Source organism: Dunckerocampus dactyliophorus, chromosome 1 (assembly GCF_027744805.1).
Source record: "Dunckerocampus dactyliophorus isolate RoL2022-P2 chromosome 1, RoL_Ddac_1.1, whole genome shotgun sequence".
Lineage (NCBI taxonomy): Eukaryota > Metazoa > Chordata > Actinopteri > Syngnathiformes > Syngnathidae > Dunckerocampus > Dunckerocampus dactyliophorus.
The window spans coordinates 51,275,458-51,290,112 of NC_072819.1; the positions used below are offsets into that span (position 1 = coordinate 51,275,458).

Consider the following 14,655-nt stretch of genomic DNA (forward strand, 5'->3'; position numbering starts at 1 on the left):
TCGAGCGTGTAATAAAAAGCCATATAAATAAACAAAGTTGTGTTTTGACATTAGAAACTCATTTCACTTTCAGGGGAGCCGGCTTTGGCTCAGCTCACTAAAAAGAGGCGACGGAGGTTCCCAGCGTTAAGAAGCTTCCATCGTGATGAAAAAGGCAGCAGACAGACGTAGCATGCGAACACGTTTAGCTGCTAGCTCGCGTTGATGAGTTTGGCAAACACGTCACAGCAGACGACTTAGTAACAAATCTTTTATTACAACATTTCACGGTTTTCCATTTCTTGCAGTGGCTTGCGGCAGAGAAATGAGACTCAAACTCCAAAGATGAATCCACCTGAACGCACACGGAACCAATTGACTTGGTTTGGTTTCTGCTTTTCTTTCCACACAAAACCCTCAAGACAAAAGGGGCCAAAGTGCATTTTAACCGTCAACAAGGTCCAATGGTTGCCAGATCTAGTTGGAATCCATTTTAACTCATGGTAAAAAAACAAAAACAAAGAAGGAAACATACAACTATCATTTTTGAGGGGGTTCAATCACATTTTTTTGGCCGACACGTTTCCGAAAAGACAACAGAACAAGATAAAGCTCGTTAGCGTCGGCGGAAAAGCGGCCACGCAGGAAGTTGTGGTCATGGTGGGCCAGGGGGTGATGCGCTTCCTGGGACGTACCCCCCGCCCCGTTTAGGCGCCTGTGCCAACACGACCACGTTGGTGGATCAAACCGGTGCCTTCTTCATCCCGCCAAACAGGAAGGAGGCGTGCGTTGATGGGACGGGGGTGGGGTGGGGGTTGGGGGCACCACCAGGCACCATTCGCCCGCACGTGCGAGAAAGAGAGAGAGAGAGACTGTGCAGCTTGATTATTGTTGTCGTTTCATCGTTTGGGTTACAGACTTAAACAGCAAGAAGAAGTGACTGAAAACAAGGCAATGCAGGAGGAGGGGGGCGGGGGGTGGGGTCGCACAGGTCATGGCAAGGGGCTTCACGACGTCGCTGCCGCCGCAGCCTTCTCCTGTTCGATGGCTGCGGAAGAGAAAGAATCACATTCAACTTTTCACACTAAAAGACTTTTCACTCCACAGCGGAAACTTCAAGACATTTCGTGCCGATCCAAATATTCGACGTTCTTACGATCCGCCTCATGTGACTTTTTAAAACATCAACTAACACCTTCTTGGTGAGGCGCTTTTCTTCAAGTCACTTGTTGGCGTTTACCACTTTTATTGTGAAATGTGCAATTGTATTCAAGTGTTCAGACATCCAAATTGAGGCGAATCCTTTTGGTGTTTTTCCAGCTAAAGCGTTCCTGCCAGCCAATAAAACCACGCATTTGTTGCAGTTCAATTTTGTTGACATGATCGAATATCCAAACTGAGGCATATCATTTTTTGTTTCAAAGAAAAACAATCATCTAAATTTTGGGACAAATGTATTATTTTTTTAATGAAACAAATTTTATTGAAATTATTACTGAATCATCAAATGGAGGTGAATTTTCTGTTGCAAAAATTTTTTTGTGCTGAGGTATTTTTTTTAAATAGTCAATTAAAAAGGAATTTATTGGGGGTTTTTACAATTTTATTCAAATTATTCGTGAATATCCACATGGAGGCAAATCATTTTTGTGTAAAAAAAATATCAAAATTTCTAGTTGTATTTTTTAATAGTCAAACAATTTCAGTAAATTTGGCAAATTGATTTCATTAAAATGATTGAATATCCAAATTGAGGTGAATGTTTTTTTCTTATCAAGCAAATTATTTTTTACAATTATTTCCAGTGTCGCCCAAACCCTCCTCAGTCATGTTGATGCTGGTCGTCATTATAATGCTAATGATAATAATAATAATAATAATAATTATTATTATTATTATTATTGATATGAATATGCCGCATGCTAGCAAAAACAAACTGCAGAGCGAAAACGCCCGCCTGGGCTGCACTTTGGACACCAGCTTACTTTCTTTTGAGGGCAGGGGGTTCTTCTCCTGCGTCTCGGTCTTCTTCAGCTTGTTCTTGTCGAAGTTGGTCACCTCCGAGATGTCGGGTTTGTCGCTCATGTTGGCGGAAGGTCTGCCAGGTCACAAAACAAGAAGTGCCTCAAGAAAACGAAACGAGGATTTGCACACGAGCGTTTGTGATCTGATGCAGTCTTGTGAGCATGAACAACCCCCCACCCCCCACTATCAAATCAGGGCGTTGCCTCACATTGTGTTGGCCAAATATCATTACGTGCATTACTTTTCCCTCTTCTGGGCACGTCTGCCTTCTTTTGTTCGCCTCAGGCTGTGATTTGACTGACATCCATCTTCTTCATCATCATCATCATGCAGGCGTTGAACACGCACGTTTACATAACAATGGCGGTCATGCACGTTTGCGTGCCACTGCGACTTTAAACATCTGGCTCAACTATTTAAGTCATCGACTGTCTTTTGTTTTCACTCATGACCAAATCCACGCTGACCACCCCCCCGCCTCCCGAACCACCGCCCATGTCGCCGAGTGCTACACGTTCGCACCGTGGACGCCGAACGCCAACAAAGGAAACACACTTGTGCGTGTGAACCATTCGGACAAAGGACAGGGCGCGCACACACAAACACACACAAAAGCCTGCCGTGCTGACCGCCCGCTGTTGGCCATTCGGATCAAATTAACTCTTCTACTTCAAACACAAGTAGCAGAAATGTGTGTGTTTAATGTGCATAGCACCCACGACGCAGAGGTGGCTTAAAGTGGCTGAGAAATGAAGTTATGGTCTTACCGAGGAGCGGTCTGATGCAGACAAAGGTTCTGGTCAAGTGCGTTGCAGCAGTAAAAGGCGCGTCCCGCCGCAAGCAGTACATATAGCCACCGATATGCTAATGAGCTAATGACATCACCGGCTCCTGCCCCGCGTGTCCCCCTGCTGGTCAATCAGCGAAACTGCACCTTCCTACCCACAACAACCTGTGAAAAATGGCTGCAGTGTGCTTGATGTTGCTCACGAAGCAGAACCGCGTTCATCAAACGTCTGTCTACTTCCCACCCCGTGCGTTAACATTGACTTCTTCCTTGTGTTATTTTAGAGTGTTAGGCTGGGTTTCAATACGCGCACGTCCGTACTTACCTCCCGAGGGCGGGAATTTTGAGTGCATTGGACTGACCGAAAATGACGGGACCGATATATATATCCGCTTCCGCTTCATCACTTCTTTTCATTGGTGGTACACGTCCCTCCTTTTCCGCGAACTAGCCAAGATAGCGATGATAGCATAGGTATAGATAAACGCAGCATCTAGTGGATTTGTCCACTGCTAGGATATGGCAACGTCGCCGCCATATTGGATGTGTCAAGGCTGCGCTGTATATGAACTTACTTTCATAAAGCGTCTTTCTACAAAGACATTTAAGTTAATTCCTCTCGTTTCCACATTCACACACGCACTAATACACTTGGGAAACAGTTCGGCACCAAAAATAAGGGGAGATCAAATACATTGTTTTTTGTGCCTAATTGTTTCCCCAAGTATATTAGTGCGTGAGTGAATGTGTAAACGAGAAGAATTAACTTAAGTGTCTTTGTAGAAAGGCGCTTTATGAAAGTCAGTTCATTTACGTGTATTCATTTACAGCGCAGCCTTGACACATCCAATATGGCGGTGACGTTGACGTACGGCTCAGCATTCAATGCGGCGTCTCCGTATATACAGTATATGTCTAAGAGCTGCACACATTTGGGGCGACCTCAGGCTCATGGAAAACCCCTAGCGCTGTGACTAAGATGTAATTTTATGAACACCTTATTCATTTTCGTTGATCTATACTTTATTATATCTGTTCCTCCCTTTTAGTCCCTTGTCTTTTATTTTGTTATCCGTACTGCTTGTAAGTTTATTGATCTGCTATGTTTTGACTGTAATGTTGTTGACTTCAATAAAATCCATTTGGGGGGTGTTGAATGCAACTTCCGGGCACTGCACACAGTAGTCAATATGTACACACTCAAAATGCTATGGCTGCGTTTATGTGAGCTTGACGCCCTCTGTTGGTGACAATGGCAGCATAATACAACTGTCTCGTAAAGTCACACTGTACTTCTGGAAAACGTACGAGTATGTTTTTGCCTTCTCTGTAAAAAGATTCGCTTAGCTATAGGGTCTAAAATTTGGCACATCTTTTAAAGATTCCTGCCAGCTTTTAACACGTACAACCGACAGACTTAACACTAACACAACTGACTGACACTAAGGTGGACAAGGCAGTTTGAAAGCAATTGTTAAAGCTTTATTGTCAAAAGAAACGGTTTGAATTGTTACAATACAAAAAAGCCAACACAAAGTGGCCCATTACTGGTGAAAAACAAAAAGAAATATAGAATTGTGACAAGAATGATTAACACTATCGCAAAATTGTGGATTCAATTCGATTCCATGACCTTTTGGAACATTTGAACACACAGAGTAACGTGCGTGGGTTGTCGGGACGAGGAGGTTTTAGCAGCAGTTGAGGTGACTTGTTGGGGCGGGATGGGGGCTGGGGGGCTGCTGATGGGGGCACAGGTGCGCGCTAATGTTTTTCTTCATTAAGTAAAAAGCGCCCAAAAAATGTTTGAAATGGTGCAACATAGTGGAATGCTTCATTGAACGTCAGGTACAACACATGACAGGAACTCCATCTCCTGAGTGGAAACATTCAAAGACCGTCTTGTGGGCTTTAGCCGCCCCAACCCTTCTGACACTTGGGAGCCTTTCGGGAGGAAGTGTGGTGGCAGCGGATGGTTCTCATGGGGCGGAGGGGAAGGAGCCAAAGGGACCCCCTCCCCAGCTCGCCTTTACAAGGGCACATGGCTAAACAGGTAGGACACGGATTCACCATTGTGGGTTCTCCTGATGGCCTCTGCTAGGATCATGGAAATGTCGATGACCTAGAAGATTGGACAGACGTCACAGCAGAAGTGCAAACGATGCATGAAGAGCAGATCCAACACTTTCCAGACTTTGTCGTCCGATCAGCAATAAAAATAAAAGCCCAGTCACACCTCCGTTTTTAAACATGATTTGGTTGTCATCGTTATCGTAAAAATGGCACCTACAAACGAGTCTGCTTCCCAATGGAGTGGCCAAACAAAGCGCCGTACACATTGCTGACGCACCGTCTTTGCATGAAAAAAATCCTAAGTTGATTAAGCGTGACTGCTAAATCACCCACCACAGGGCCAAATAAAAGTTGCCAGTGTCAGTAATTTGATGACAAAGGCGGGAAACGCCACTGAATTGAAGAAATAAGTCACTGGAGCGTACAAAGATGGCGTCCCCCCCCCGCACCTCCGCTCACACCGTCTTCACTAACAAGAAAGGTAAAAACGACGTTGAGAACGGATGATTCGGATTGACATTTGCTTGGGTTTTGATACGGTTCAGTATTTACGTGGTTTAGGATCAATACCACCAACTGGCCGTTTTGGAAATGTGCTAATTCAGCAATTTTCACTGAAGAAAATAGCTGAAAATATACTTATTTGATATCATTCCATGTACGGTACATACAGTATATATCTATGCCGCTTGTCCTTATTAGGGTCGCGGGGGTATGCTGGAGCCTATCCCATTTGACTCACCAAAGCACGTCAGGTGTGCTGAAAAACGTGATATTTCATCCGTCCCAAACACAAACAACCAAAACTCACCCGGCAGCGCCCCCCCCTTTTAAAGTTTGAAAAAACTGTAGCCCTTGCCACCGCTTTCACAGATCACCACCAAATTTGGTGGGGGCGTCCATCGTGACAGGATGCATAAAAAAGTCTCAAGAACCCGCATTGTAAAACAAACGGGGAGTCGGCCATTTTGGTTTCCGGCAGCAATTTTGGGGGATAACCAGGGGTGTTATTTCAACAAACCAACCCAATCAGTCCAAATGAAAGTCACGGTTATGGGACAGACGGGTGGCGATACACTGCCAAGGCTGTTCCATGAGATGTGGGCGGGGCATGGCAGCAAACGTCGATGATCAATCAGACAATCGGCCGCTAGTTTAAAAAGGTTAGACCTTCTTCATATTTGGTGCACATGATGAAGTTACGCAGGTCGTTTCCTGAGTTCACCCCAGTGCCGCCCAGTGGAAACAGGAAATGGAATGTGCACGCCCTTTGACTTACTTGAACGCTGAGTTGTGTCAGGGCGCCAGGGCCCGTTCAACACTGCCTGGGGCTTCAATTGTTTGATATTCTTTTCTTTTTCCGATGTTCACGATGGCCTGACCAGCTGATACTCACCTGTATTTTTGGGCACGCCTTCATCTTCTCCTCCTGCGGGATGGTGTTGGTCACCACCACCGCCTCAAACGGCGCATTGTTGATCCGCGAGATGGCGGGACCAGAGAAGATGCCATGCGTGAGGATGGCGTAGACTTTTACGGCGCCGGCATCGATCAACCTATGAAGCGAGGAAAGACTTGTCAGAAGACCTTTCAAAAGGAACATAAATAGTGTGTGGGGTGGGGGTGTGTGGGGGGGTTAGCGCGACACCGACTTGTCGGCGGCGTGGCAGATGGTGCCGCAGGTGTCGGCCATGTCGTCCACCAGGATGGCCACACGGTCCTTGACGTCGCCCACCAGCACCATGCGGTCCACTTCGTTGGCCTTCTTCCTCTCTTTGTGGATGAGGGCAAAGTCCACGTTGAGTCGGTCGGCGATGGACGTCACGCTGCATGGACGTCACACGTCACCACCCGCCGCCAAAACGCCACCGTTCCACCTCAGGATCTTACCGCTTTGCGCCGCCGGCATCAGGAGACACGATGATGCAATTTTTCCACTCGGGGATATTTTCCCGGATCCACTGCAGGACGGCAGGCTCCGCATAAAGATTGTCCACAGCGATGTCGAAAAAGCCCTTGAAGGACAAAGACGCTGTTGGTTCACGATGACATCATCATCAAGACCCCGCCCACCATGTTCTTCTTTGACTTCTTTTCTTTTCTTTTGTTTTCTTTCACACGCGCTCCTCCTCTAGCGTGCCCTTGCCTCCTGGCTGCGTGCCAGGAAAGCCTTCAGTATGGAGGCGGGGGCAGCGCCACCGAGCTAAACAGTCGGACTGTCGCCCGCGTGTGCAGCGTAGCTCCTAAATGCATCTGTTGCCCCACAATAAGCTTTTTTCCGTCAACGACTTCGCCACGGTTACACAAATCGCCGCACACGGTGAATAGCACACCACCCACGATCAAGACCTCGCCAACCGATTTTTTAACTGTTTTCTTCTTCACACTTCTACAAAGTGATGTTCGCGACGGCTCTTAATATTTCATCTTTGTTCACGTAAAATGACTGCTCTTTTTTCCATTTTTACTGTTTTATTCTTGAAATCATATTCTTGAATGCGCCAAGGTCCAATTAAAAAAAAAAAACAGCACAAAAATGGCCCCCAGGCCGCGCTTCGGACACCCCCGCCATCTGAGGGCGCAAGTCTGCTCACCTGGATTTGCGAGGCGTGAAGGTCCATGGTGATGATGTGGTCGGCGCCGGCCACAGACAACATGTTGGCCACCAGCTTGGCTGATATGGGGGCCCGGCTCTGGGACAAGCATGCACACACACGCGCTTGAGGGAAAGTGACATTTGAAAGCAAACAACCACAGGAAGCCTTCCTCGCAGGAGGTCCACTCGTCGTGCAACTCATCACTTTTGCATTGATTGGCTTTGGAAAACGTGTTGCGAACACCTCCATGTTCTTCACTGGCTGAAATGAAAGCAAACCCTGCCGCTGCAGCGTTGGTCTACCTTGTCCTTCTTGTCCTGCCGGGCGTAGGGGAAGCAGGGGATGACGGCGGTCACGCGGGACGACGAGGCAATTTTGCAGGCGTTGATCATAATCAGCAGCTCCATCAGGTTGTCGTTTATCTCGCCGCAACCGCTCTGCACGATGTACACGTCCTCGCCGCGCACGCTCTCCCCGATTTCCACGCTGTCGGGGCGAGAGGCCAACAACAACAACAACAAACGTCACAGGAGAAACGGGACATACGATTCACAAGTCAACCAAAACGTACCTTTAAAGAAAATTCCTACCTATTTCAAACCAGTAAATACCCTGAGACAAAAATTAGTGCATCCTAAAGACAAGGCTCCAAACCAGAAACAGAGCAATGTGGTCTATTCCATCCACTGTAAAGATGAGGAATGCAAAGAGCACTACATTGGGGAAACTAAGCAAATGCTCCAAAAAAGGCTTTATCAACATCGCAGGGACAATGCTAGTGGTCCTCAATCAGCAGTACATCTACACCTGAAAGCTACCAATCACTCTTTTCAGGACAGCGAGGTAAAGATTTTGGCCAAAGAAAACAGATGGTTTGAAAGAGGAGTAAAGGAAGCTATTTTTGTCAAACAACAGAACCCATCATTGAATCGGAATGGTGGTTTGAGGTTCAATTTGGACCCTGTGTTCAGCAGGTTACTGAGACCAAAACCCACAGCTCTTAGTCTTGCAAATGAGGTGAAGGCAGGGCCGAGCCAGAACAATAGATGCTAACAAGCCAGTATCAGAGTCGTTCATACCCAATTCAGGGAGCGACACTTCCCTTTTATCGTAGGTGTGAATAACAGGATAGGATTATACCACTGCTCCGCCCAGGCTTAGTGTAACGAACCAATAGGAGGAGGGTGTTGGCACACCAATTTCGCCCACTCTTACTGTATTTAAGGCCTAAGCTACCAGCACTTATTAGTTTGCTGACGAAGCTCTTCGGATGAGGAGCGAAACGTCCGACACCTTCTACACAGAAGTACAGATGACGTCTCAAGAAGCCTTTTCCTCGATACCTTTAAAGAAGTTCAGCACAAACCTCAGTGGATAAAATTCATTCTGGACAAATAACTCACTTCAAAAGATTTACTTCTACTTCTACTTCTTCTAGTCTAGTTCTAGTTCTAGTTCTAGTTCTAGGGCCCACGGCACGCTCCACACACTTTATTAAACAAAGAAACAAAAAAAACAGGAAAAATAGGATAAATCAGCAATAATTGAACAAGAATAAAGTCAAAACATGAGAAGAAAAAAGTTGTCATAATTGTACACAAGTTATGTAATGATATTAAAATAACATTTTAGTGACACAAGGTTCAAATATTAAAGACATTTTATCTTTCCAAAAAGCAAACAAAACACTGAATAAAGTTGGATTGTTATGAGAATCAACTCAAGATATTACGAGAAGAAAACCTTTTTTAAAAAAAAAAAAAGCTGTCACTTTATGAAGAATAAAATCCAACTATTAGGAGAAAAAAAGTCGTATTCTAATAAGAAAAAGTCGCAATTTGACAAAAAATTATATAAAAAGGTCATAAAAATATGTTATTTTTTCATAATATTATGAAAAACAAAACAACGAATAAAAGTTGTTATTTTGGGAAAATGTGGTTGGGGACAAAGTTACATCATAAAGCCAAAATATGATGAGAATAAAGTCATCATCATAATAATAATAATAGATTAGAGTTTATAGTGCTTAAAGGCACCCAAAGCGCTTCAAAGTGAAGTGAAGCCGTTACTCATTGACACACTGGTGGTGGTCATGTACGTCCGTATCCACAGCTGCCCTGGGCTGGTCTGATGGAAACGATGAAAGAAAATATCAAAGTGGCTCCTGCATCCTTTCATTTGTCAGTAGTGGGGAAGCCTGAACACCCCCAGCATGAGCAGTGGTGCACATCACGTCAGGATAATAATCATCATCATCATCATCATATTCATAAAGGAACCTAAGTGGCAGCTCCTTTCCTTCTTCCTTCCTTTTATTGATTTGCAAAAACACACCAGATGACCCCTTGACTTGTTTTCACTGTATGTTTTTGGTCATTTTATTGTATTCCCCCCCCACAATAATCTGGCGACCCTCTGAAATGAGGTTGCACACTTGCCCCTCCCCTTTGCATGAATGAGACTTTCGTCGTGGGCAAGCCCGTTTTATTGACTTCACCTTTGATGACAGGCTGGCTTTGTTTTTCTCCCACGCTTTAACGTGACGATGCATCAATCAAACGTCGACTATCATGTCCAGCGCCCGCTCAGCAAAGACCACGACAAACCCCGCAAGGTTTGTCCGCTTAGACGTGTAACGCGGGCGGAATGGGGCGGGGGACAGCATGCGTGTGTGAAACATTCCTGCTTGGGACAAGGCGCTCCAGCTTCATGCCGACTTGGCCTCAGTCATGTGATCGGTGACCCACGCCCGCTTTTCACGCTCACACGCTGAAATCCAGATGCACGGGGCGGGTGTCCAAAGCGAGCACGGTGCGTTTGGGTGTCACTGGCAAGCAGAGTGTGGCATCAAAAACTCAGTGTAGGAATATGTTTGCTCCTGAACGACCCCCCCATGCAGCGTGGAACGCATGAGGATGGGGGGCTTGAAGGCCAGGAAGCAACACTACCGTCCTGCTAAAGTCCTCAGCAGCAACAAAAGTCAACAATTGCTGTACGAGAAGCGTGCCTGATTCCATTAGTGCCCGATCCCGTAGTCTGGCGTGCAAAGCAAGCGCATGTGACTGGAGGGATGCTGCCAGTTACACACTAAGCCCCGCCCCAAACCCTAACAGTCATTCCTTTTCTACGCCGCTGGTCCTCACGAGGGGCGCGGGCCAAACGCTAACAGCACATCGCATGTTTGCAACACGCTGACGTCTCAGCCAGGCCCCGCCCCGCCCCGCCCCGCCCCTTGGTGTGTCAGACTTTACTACCACCACCACTTGATTTCCACGGTACAGTTCGATCATCGCTCCCTCGCTATATCGCGTTTTTTCAGAATTATTAAAAGTGTCTCCTTGGATTTTCTTGTTGTCTTAAATGAATTTATTACCAAATTATTATTATTATTATTATTATTGTGTAAAAATGAATTACTAATGTAAAAAAAATACATTACATCAAATGTTTAGGATTTAAATGGGTTCGTTTCAACTTGAATAAACAGCTACAAAAATATATTATACTATAAGACCCATCCCAATAGACAAATTAGGTCAAATCTCTTTATCCAAATTTCTCACGAACAAATCAGCTTGAAGAGCACCGCGGCATGTTTAACCAGAGTACGCCACACATCTTGGAGCCGATTCGTTTGCAACAGACATGTCACCAATGTGTTATTCTGGTCACCGGGCGGCAGTGGTGACATGTTACATAACGCTGGTGAGACGTTAGCTTAAGACTGAAGTCAGGCATGGCATGTCTGACAAGACAGAGTGGGAAAAAAAGTTCTGCCATTCCGAGTGGAAGTGGTACGTTTCTGGCTAACTGGTTAACTCGCTAGCTTGTTTGGCTGTCTCAAGTCGCTGCAGCATAAGAGTCGCCCAATGTGATGTAAACAATGAATTATAGGGGTCTGTGTAGGCTCTCAGTCGTACAGGAGTTGTCCAACGAGGGAAAGGCTTCTTGAGACGTCATCTGTACTTCTGTGAAGAAGGTGTTGGACGTTTCGCTCCTCATCCGAAGAGCTTCGTCAGCGAACTAACAAGTGCTGGTAGCCTAGGCCTTAAATACAGTAAGAGTGGTCTCAATGGTGGTTTGAGGTTTAATTTGGACCCTGTGTTCAGCAGGTTACTGAGACCAAAACCCACAGCTCTTAGTCTTGCAAATGAGGTGGAGCCAGGGCCGAGCCAGAACAATAGATGCTAACGAGCCAGTATCAGAGTCGTTCATACCCAACTCAGGGAGCGACACTTCCCTTTTATCGGAGGTGCTAATGGGAGGAGAGGATTATACCACTACTCCTCCCAGTCTTAGTGTAACGAACCAATAGGAGGAGGGTGTTGGCACACCAATTCCGCCCACTCTTACTGTATTTAAGGCCTAGGCTACCAGCACTTGTTAGTTTGCTGACGAAGCTCTTCGGATGAGGAGCGAAACGTCCGACACCTTCTTCACAGAAGTACAGATGACGTCTCAAGAAGCCTTTTCCTCAATGAATTATAGGAGTGTAAAGGGGACTATAGCCCTGCTAGTTCATGCATACAGGGCTTTGGTAATGTTAAATCCTGTATTTAGAAAGTCATACACGGGTTTTCAAGGCTCTAACTACAAAAATATTCAATTTGTTGACACTGAATTCTATATCGTGCAAATTCATTTATAGCGGTCGGGTATGGAAACAATTTACAGCTATGAACGAGGGGCGACTATACAGCCATTTGACCACGAAAGCTATCAAACTTCGACCAGAGTAAACACAACAATATTCCGGGAGTCGTGTGAAAAGTCATTGCACAATACGGTAACAACTGTGGAGCTAGGCTGCGGACACTCGGTGTCTACCAACGGGAAACATGCTAGCTGACATTGGGCCTCATTCACGAACATCTTCTTAAAAGTCTTCTTAAGAAGTGTACTTAAGAAGGCGCGGGTTGGAAACTGCGCTGCATTCACGACACGTTCTTAAGTAGGGATAATCGTTCGCACCGGTGTTCTTAGGTTGATGAATGCCAACTGCGATGCCCGTGCATGTGAGCCCTAATTTGCATAGGTCACCGCCTATTATTTCCTATATAAGGTAAAAAATGTGCCGTGCGCAACAGGCAGCTGGAGGCGGAGATGGCAACGCGCAAGGGCAAGACTGAGGAGCAGCTGGACAACAAACGAAAGAAAAAGTTCAATTCTACTGAAATAGAGGTGCTTTTACAAGGAGTGAGCGAACACAACACCACCTTATTTTCACGTGTATCCACCGGTCATCAGGCCATCCAAAAAGAGTCATTGCAGGAAACATAAATGCCGTTTCCACGGAGAAACGCGCCACCGCAGAGGTTAAAAAGAAGTGTTTTGACTTAAAATAGACTCAAAAAAAGATTGGACTGCACCGGAGGGATCTGGAGGAAACGGGAGGCGGGCCATCAATCAAAAACCAAACCATTTGGGAGACTCTAGAAAATATTTACACAACCATGATGGAAAAATAAAGTAAAAATACATAGTTTGCGTGTGACAATGTATTTTTTCTGTGGTTACATTTGATTAGACGCCGCCTAATTAATACAGCAGCCCCGTGCTCTGGCTCAAGACGTGGCTGGGGGCGCATGTCGTTATCTGGGGGTGCTACGTGCGCAATAGACACACCACGTTTCATTGCGATGTTATTCTGATGATCCTGCACACCTGCAAGAACAGAGAGGGAAGCCTGAAGCCTGAAGCGGGACATCAAATATTGGTGGCTTTCAGCAAATAAATCTAATGGTCCCTTTACATTCTCTCTCTGCGCAGCGCACGTCCAGCCAGCCTTTTTTTGATGAATTGGGATTTGAATATATATTTATCCATGGAGTATATTTTAGTTGTTTTGATGATAAATGATTGTTGGGATATTTTATTTGCACTACATTTTCTGGGATCAGGTTGCAAAATCCATCATGAGGGCGATTGTGCATTGAAAGTGCAAGCTTTGCTTGTGCGTAAGAGTCCTCCTGAGCGTTCGTAGAATTTGTTCTTAGATCTAAGAACTGTGAGTTGAGAACACGTTTCGTGAATGCCAAAAATCTTCGTAACAAGGCTTTAAGAACACATTTGTGCGTAAGAACGTTTCGTGAATGAGGCCCAATATTCGCAACCACACGCGCGCTAACGTTTAATAATTCACAACCACGCATGCGCCATTTTTGTAGTTCCCCCCCCTCCCGTTAGCAGCTGTGCTAAATGTACGCGGCGACAACAACAATGACCCAAAATCCAAACGACTAGCAACGCCGTGTCCGACAACGATCGCACAAGCGTTAGCTTGCTAGCCCGGCGGTGTGTTTACATGAGGCTATCTCGTCACGTGTGCAGCGTGTAGTAAACTATTGTTAGCTTGGAGCTAACACTTCCGCGTGTGTCTCTGAGGGGTGACCCTCCACTTTGTAACAAGTATTTCCACGCGCTTAGTTGTCAAACGAAGCAGGACAATACTCGCCATGTTTCCTGGTTGCTGAATTTCTTGGTTATCACTTTGCCCAGATCCAGTCCCAGCCGATCCGCCACTTTCTGGGACAGGTCGTGGTGAGAGCTCCCGCTGAAGAGGACGATGTTCGGCATGCTTGAGGAGGGGAGGAAAGGAAAAACCGCAATAAAAAAGGGGCGAAAATAAAAGTTGCAGCAGGTCTCCCCACCAAAACTGTCGTGATAATGGGAGCCCGGTTAATGTTGCATTGCAGTGTTGCAGTGGCGAGGGGGGGAGATACCAGATGAGAGATTGCGTGAGTGGGCCGATCGATACAAATATCGATGTCAGTGATACCAATATTAGTAGCAGGATTAGGTCAATACTGGCGCGATAAATTTGATATATTTTTTATATTGTTACCTTGTCATATTGTTGCCACATGTTGTTAAATTGTTAATTTGTTTTATTCAAATTTAAAGAATCAAAATCATTCAATGATATTAAACAGTATCGGTATTGACAATACTGTACTGGTACAGTCTTTACTTGGTATCAGATTGATACCAACATTTGCAGTATCGCCCACCGCATTGCATGCTGGAAGGAAGTGACCTCTTCTGGCACATGTAGGCCATCATCAGATGGCCTGTACAATTAAAAAAATGACTAATAAGTTTGTTGTTGCAACCAAAAGCTGCCTTTCCTGTCACTTGAAACGTTGGTCACCTGACACGAGCTCCTTGCATCCTGACACTCGTGATACCGTG

At 45.6% G+C, this 14,655-nt stretch overlaps 2 protein-coding genes across 2 annotated transcripts; both read right to left on the reverse strand.

The window, feature by feature from the left end:
* Positions 1–236: 236 nt before the first annotated feature.
* On the reverse strand, positions 237–2,923 carry LOC129182633 (thymosin beta-12). Its single transcript, XM_054779013.1, has 3 exons — positions 2,772–2,923; positions 1,965–2,077; positions 237–1,027 (listed from the first exon to the last, which is right to left on the reverse strand). The coding sequence occupies exons 2-3, from the start codon at positions 2,062–2,064 to the stop codon at positions 987–989; spliced, it is 141 nt and encodes a 46-aa protein (XP_054634988.1). The 5' UTR covers positions 2,065–2,077; positions 2,772–2,923; the 3' UTR covers positions 237–986.
* A 1,328-nt stretch (positions 2,924–4,251) lies between these two features.
* Positions 4,252–14,496, reverse strand: LOC129189777 (ribose-phosphate pyrophosphokinase 2). The gene is made up of 7 exons (XM_054791848.1): positions 13,919–14,496; positions 7,764–7,947; positions 7,459–7,557; positions 6,755–6,879; positions 6,517–6,690; positions 6,261–6,420; positions 4,252–4,913 (listed from the first exon to the last, which is right to left on the reverse strand). Exons 1-7 carry the CDS (start codon positions 14,038–14,040, stop codon positions 4,821–4,823), a joined length of 957 nt encoding a protein of 318 aa, XP_054647823.1. The 5' UTR covers positions 14,041–14,496; the 3' UTR covers positions 4,252–4,820.
* Between the last annotated feature and the right edge of the window lie 159 nt (positions 14,497–14,655).

Bases quoted from the DNA above. Each gene is read 5' to 3' on its own strand.
- LOC129182633 (XM_054779013.1), bottom strand. From the start codon at position 2,064: ATGAGCGACAAACCCGACATCTCGGAGGTGACCAACTTCGACAAGAAC. The intron at 1,028-1,964 runs GTAAGCTGGTGT...TCTCTTCCGCAG, and splicing joins CCCCCTGCCCTCAAAAGAAA to CCATCGAACAGGAGAAGGCT.
- LOC129189777 (XM_054791848.1), bottom strand. From the start codon at position 14,040: ATGCCGAACATCGTCCTCTTCAGCGGGAGCTCTCACCACGACCTGTCC. The intron at 6,880-7,458 runs GTGAGCAGACTT...TTGTCCTTCAAG, and splicing joins TTCACGCCTCGCAAATCCAG to GGCTTTTTCGACATCGCTGT. The intron at 6,421-6,516 runs GTCGGTGTCGCG...CTCGCTTCATAG, and splicing joins ATCTGCCACGCCGCCGACAA to GTTGATCGATGCCGGCGCCG.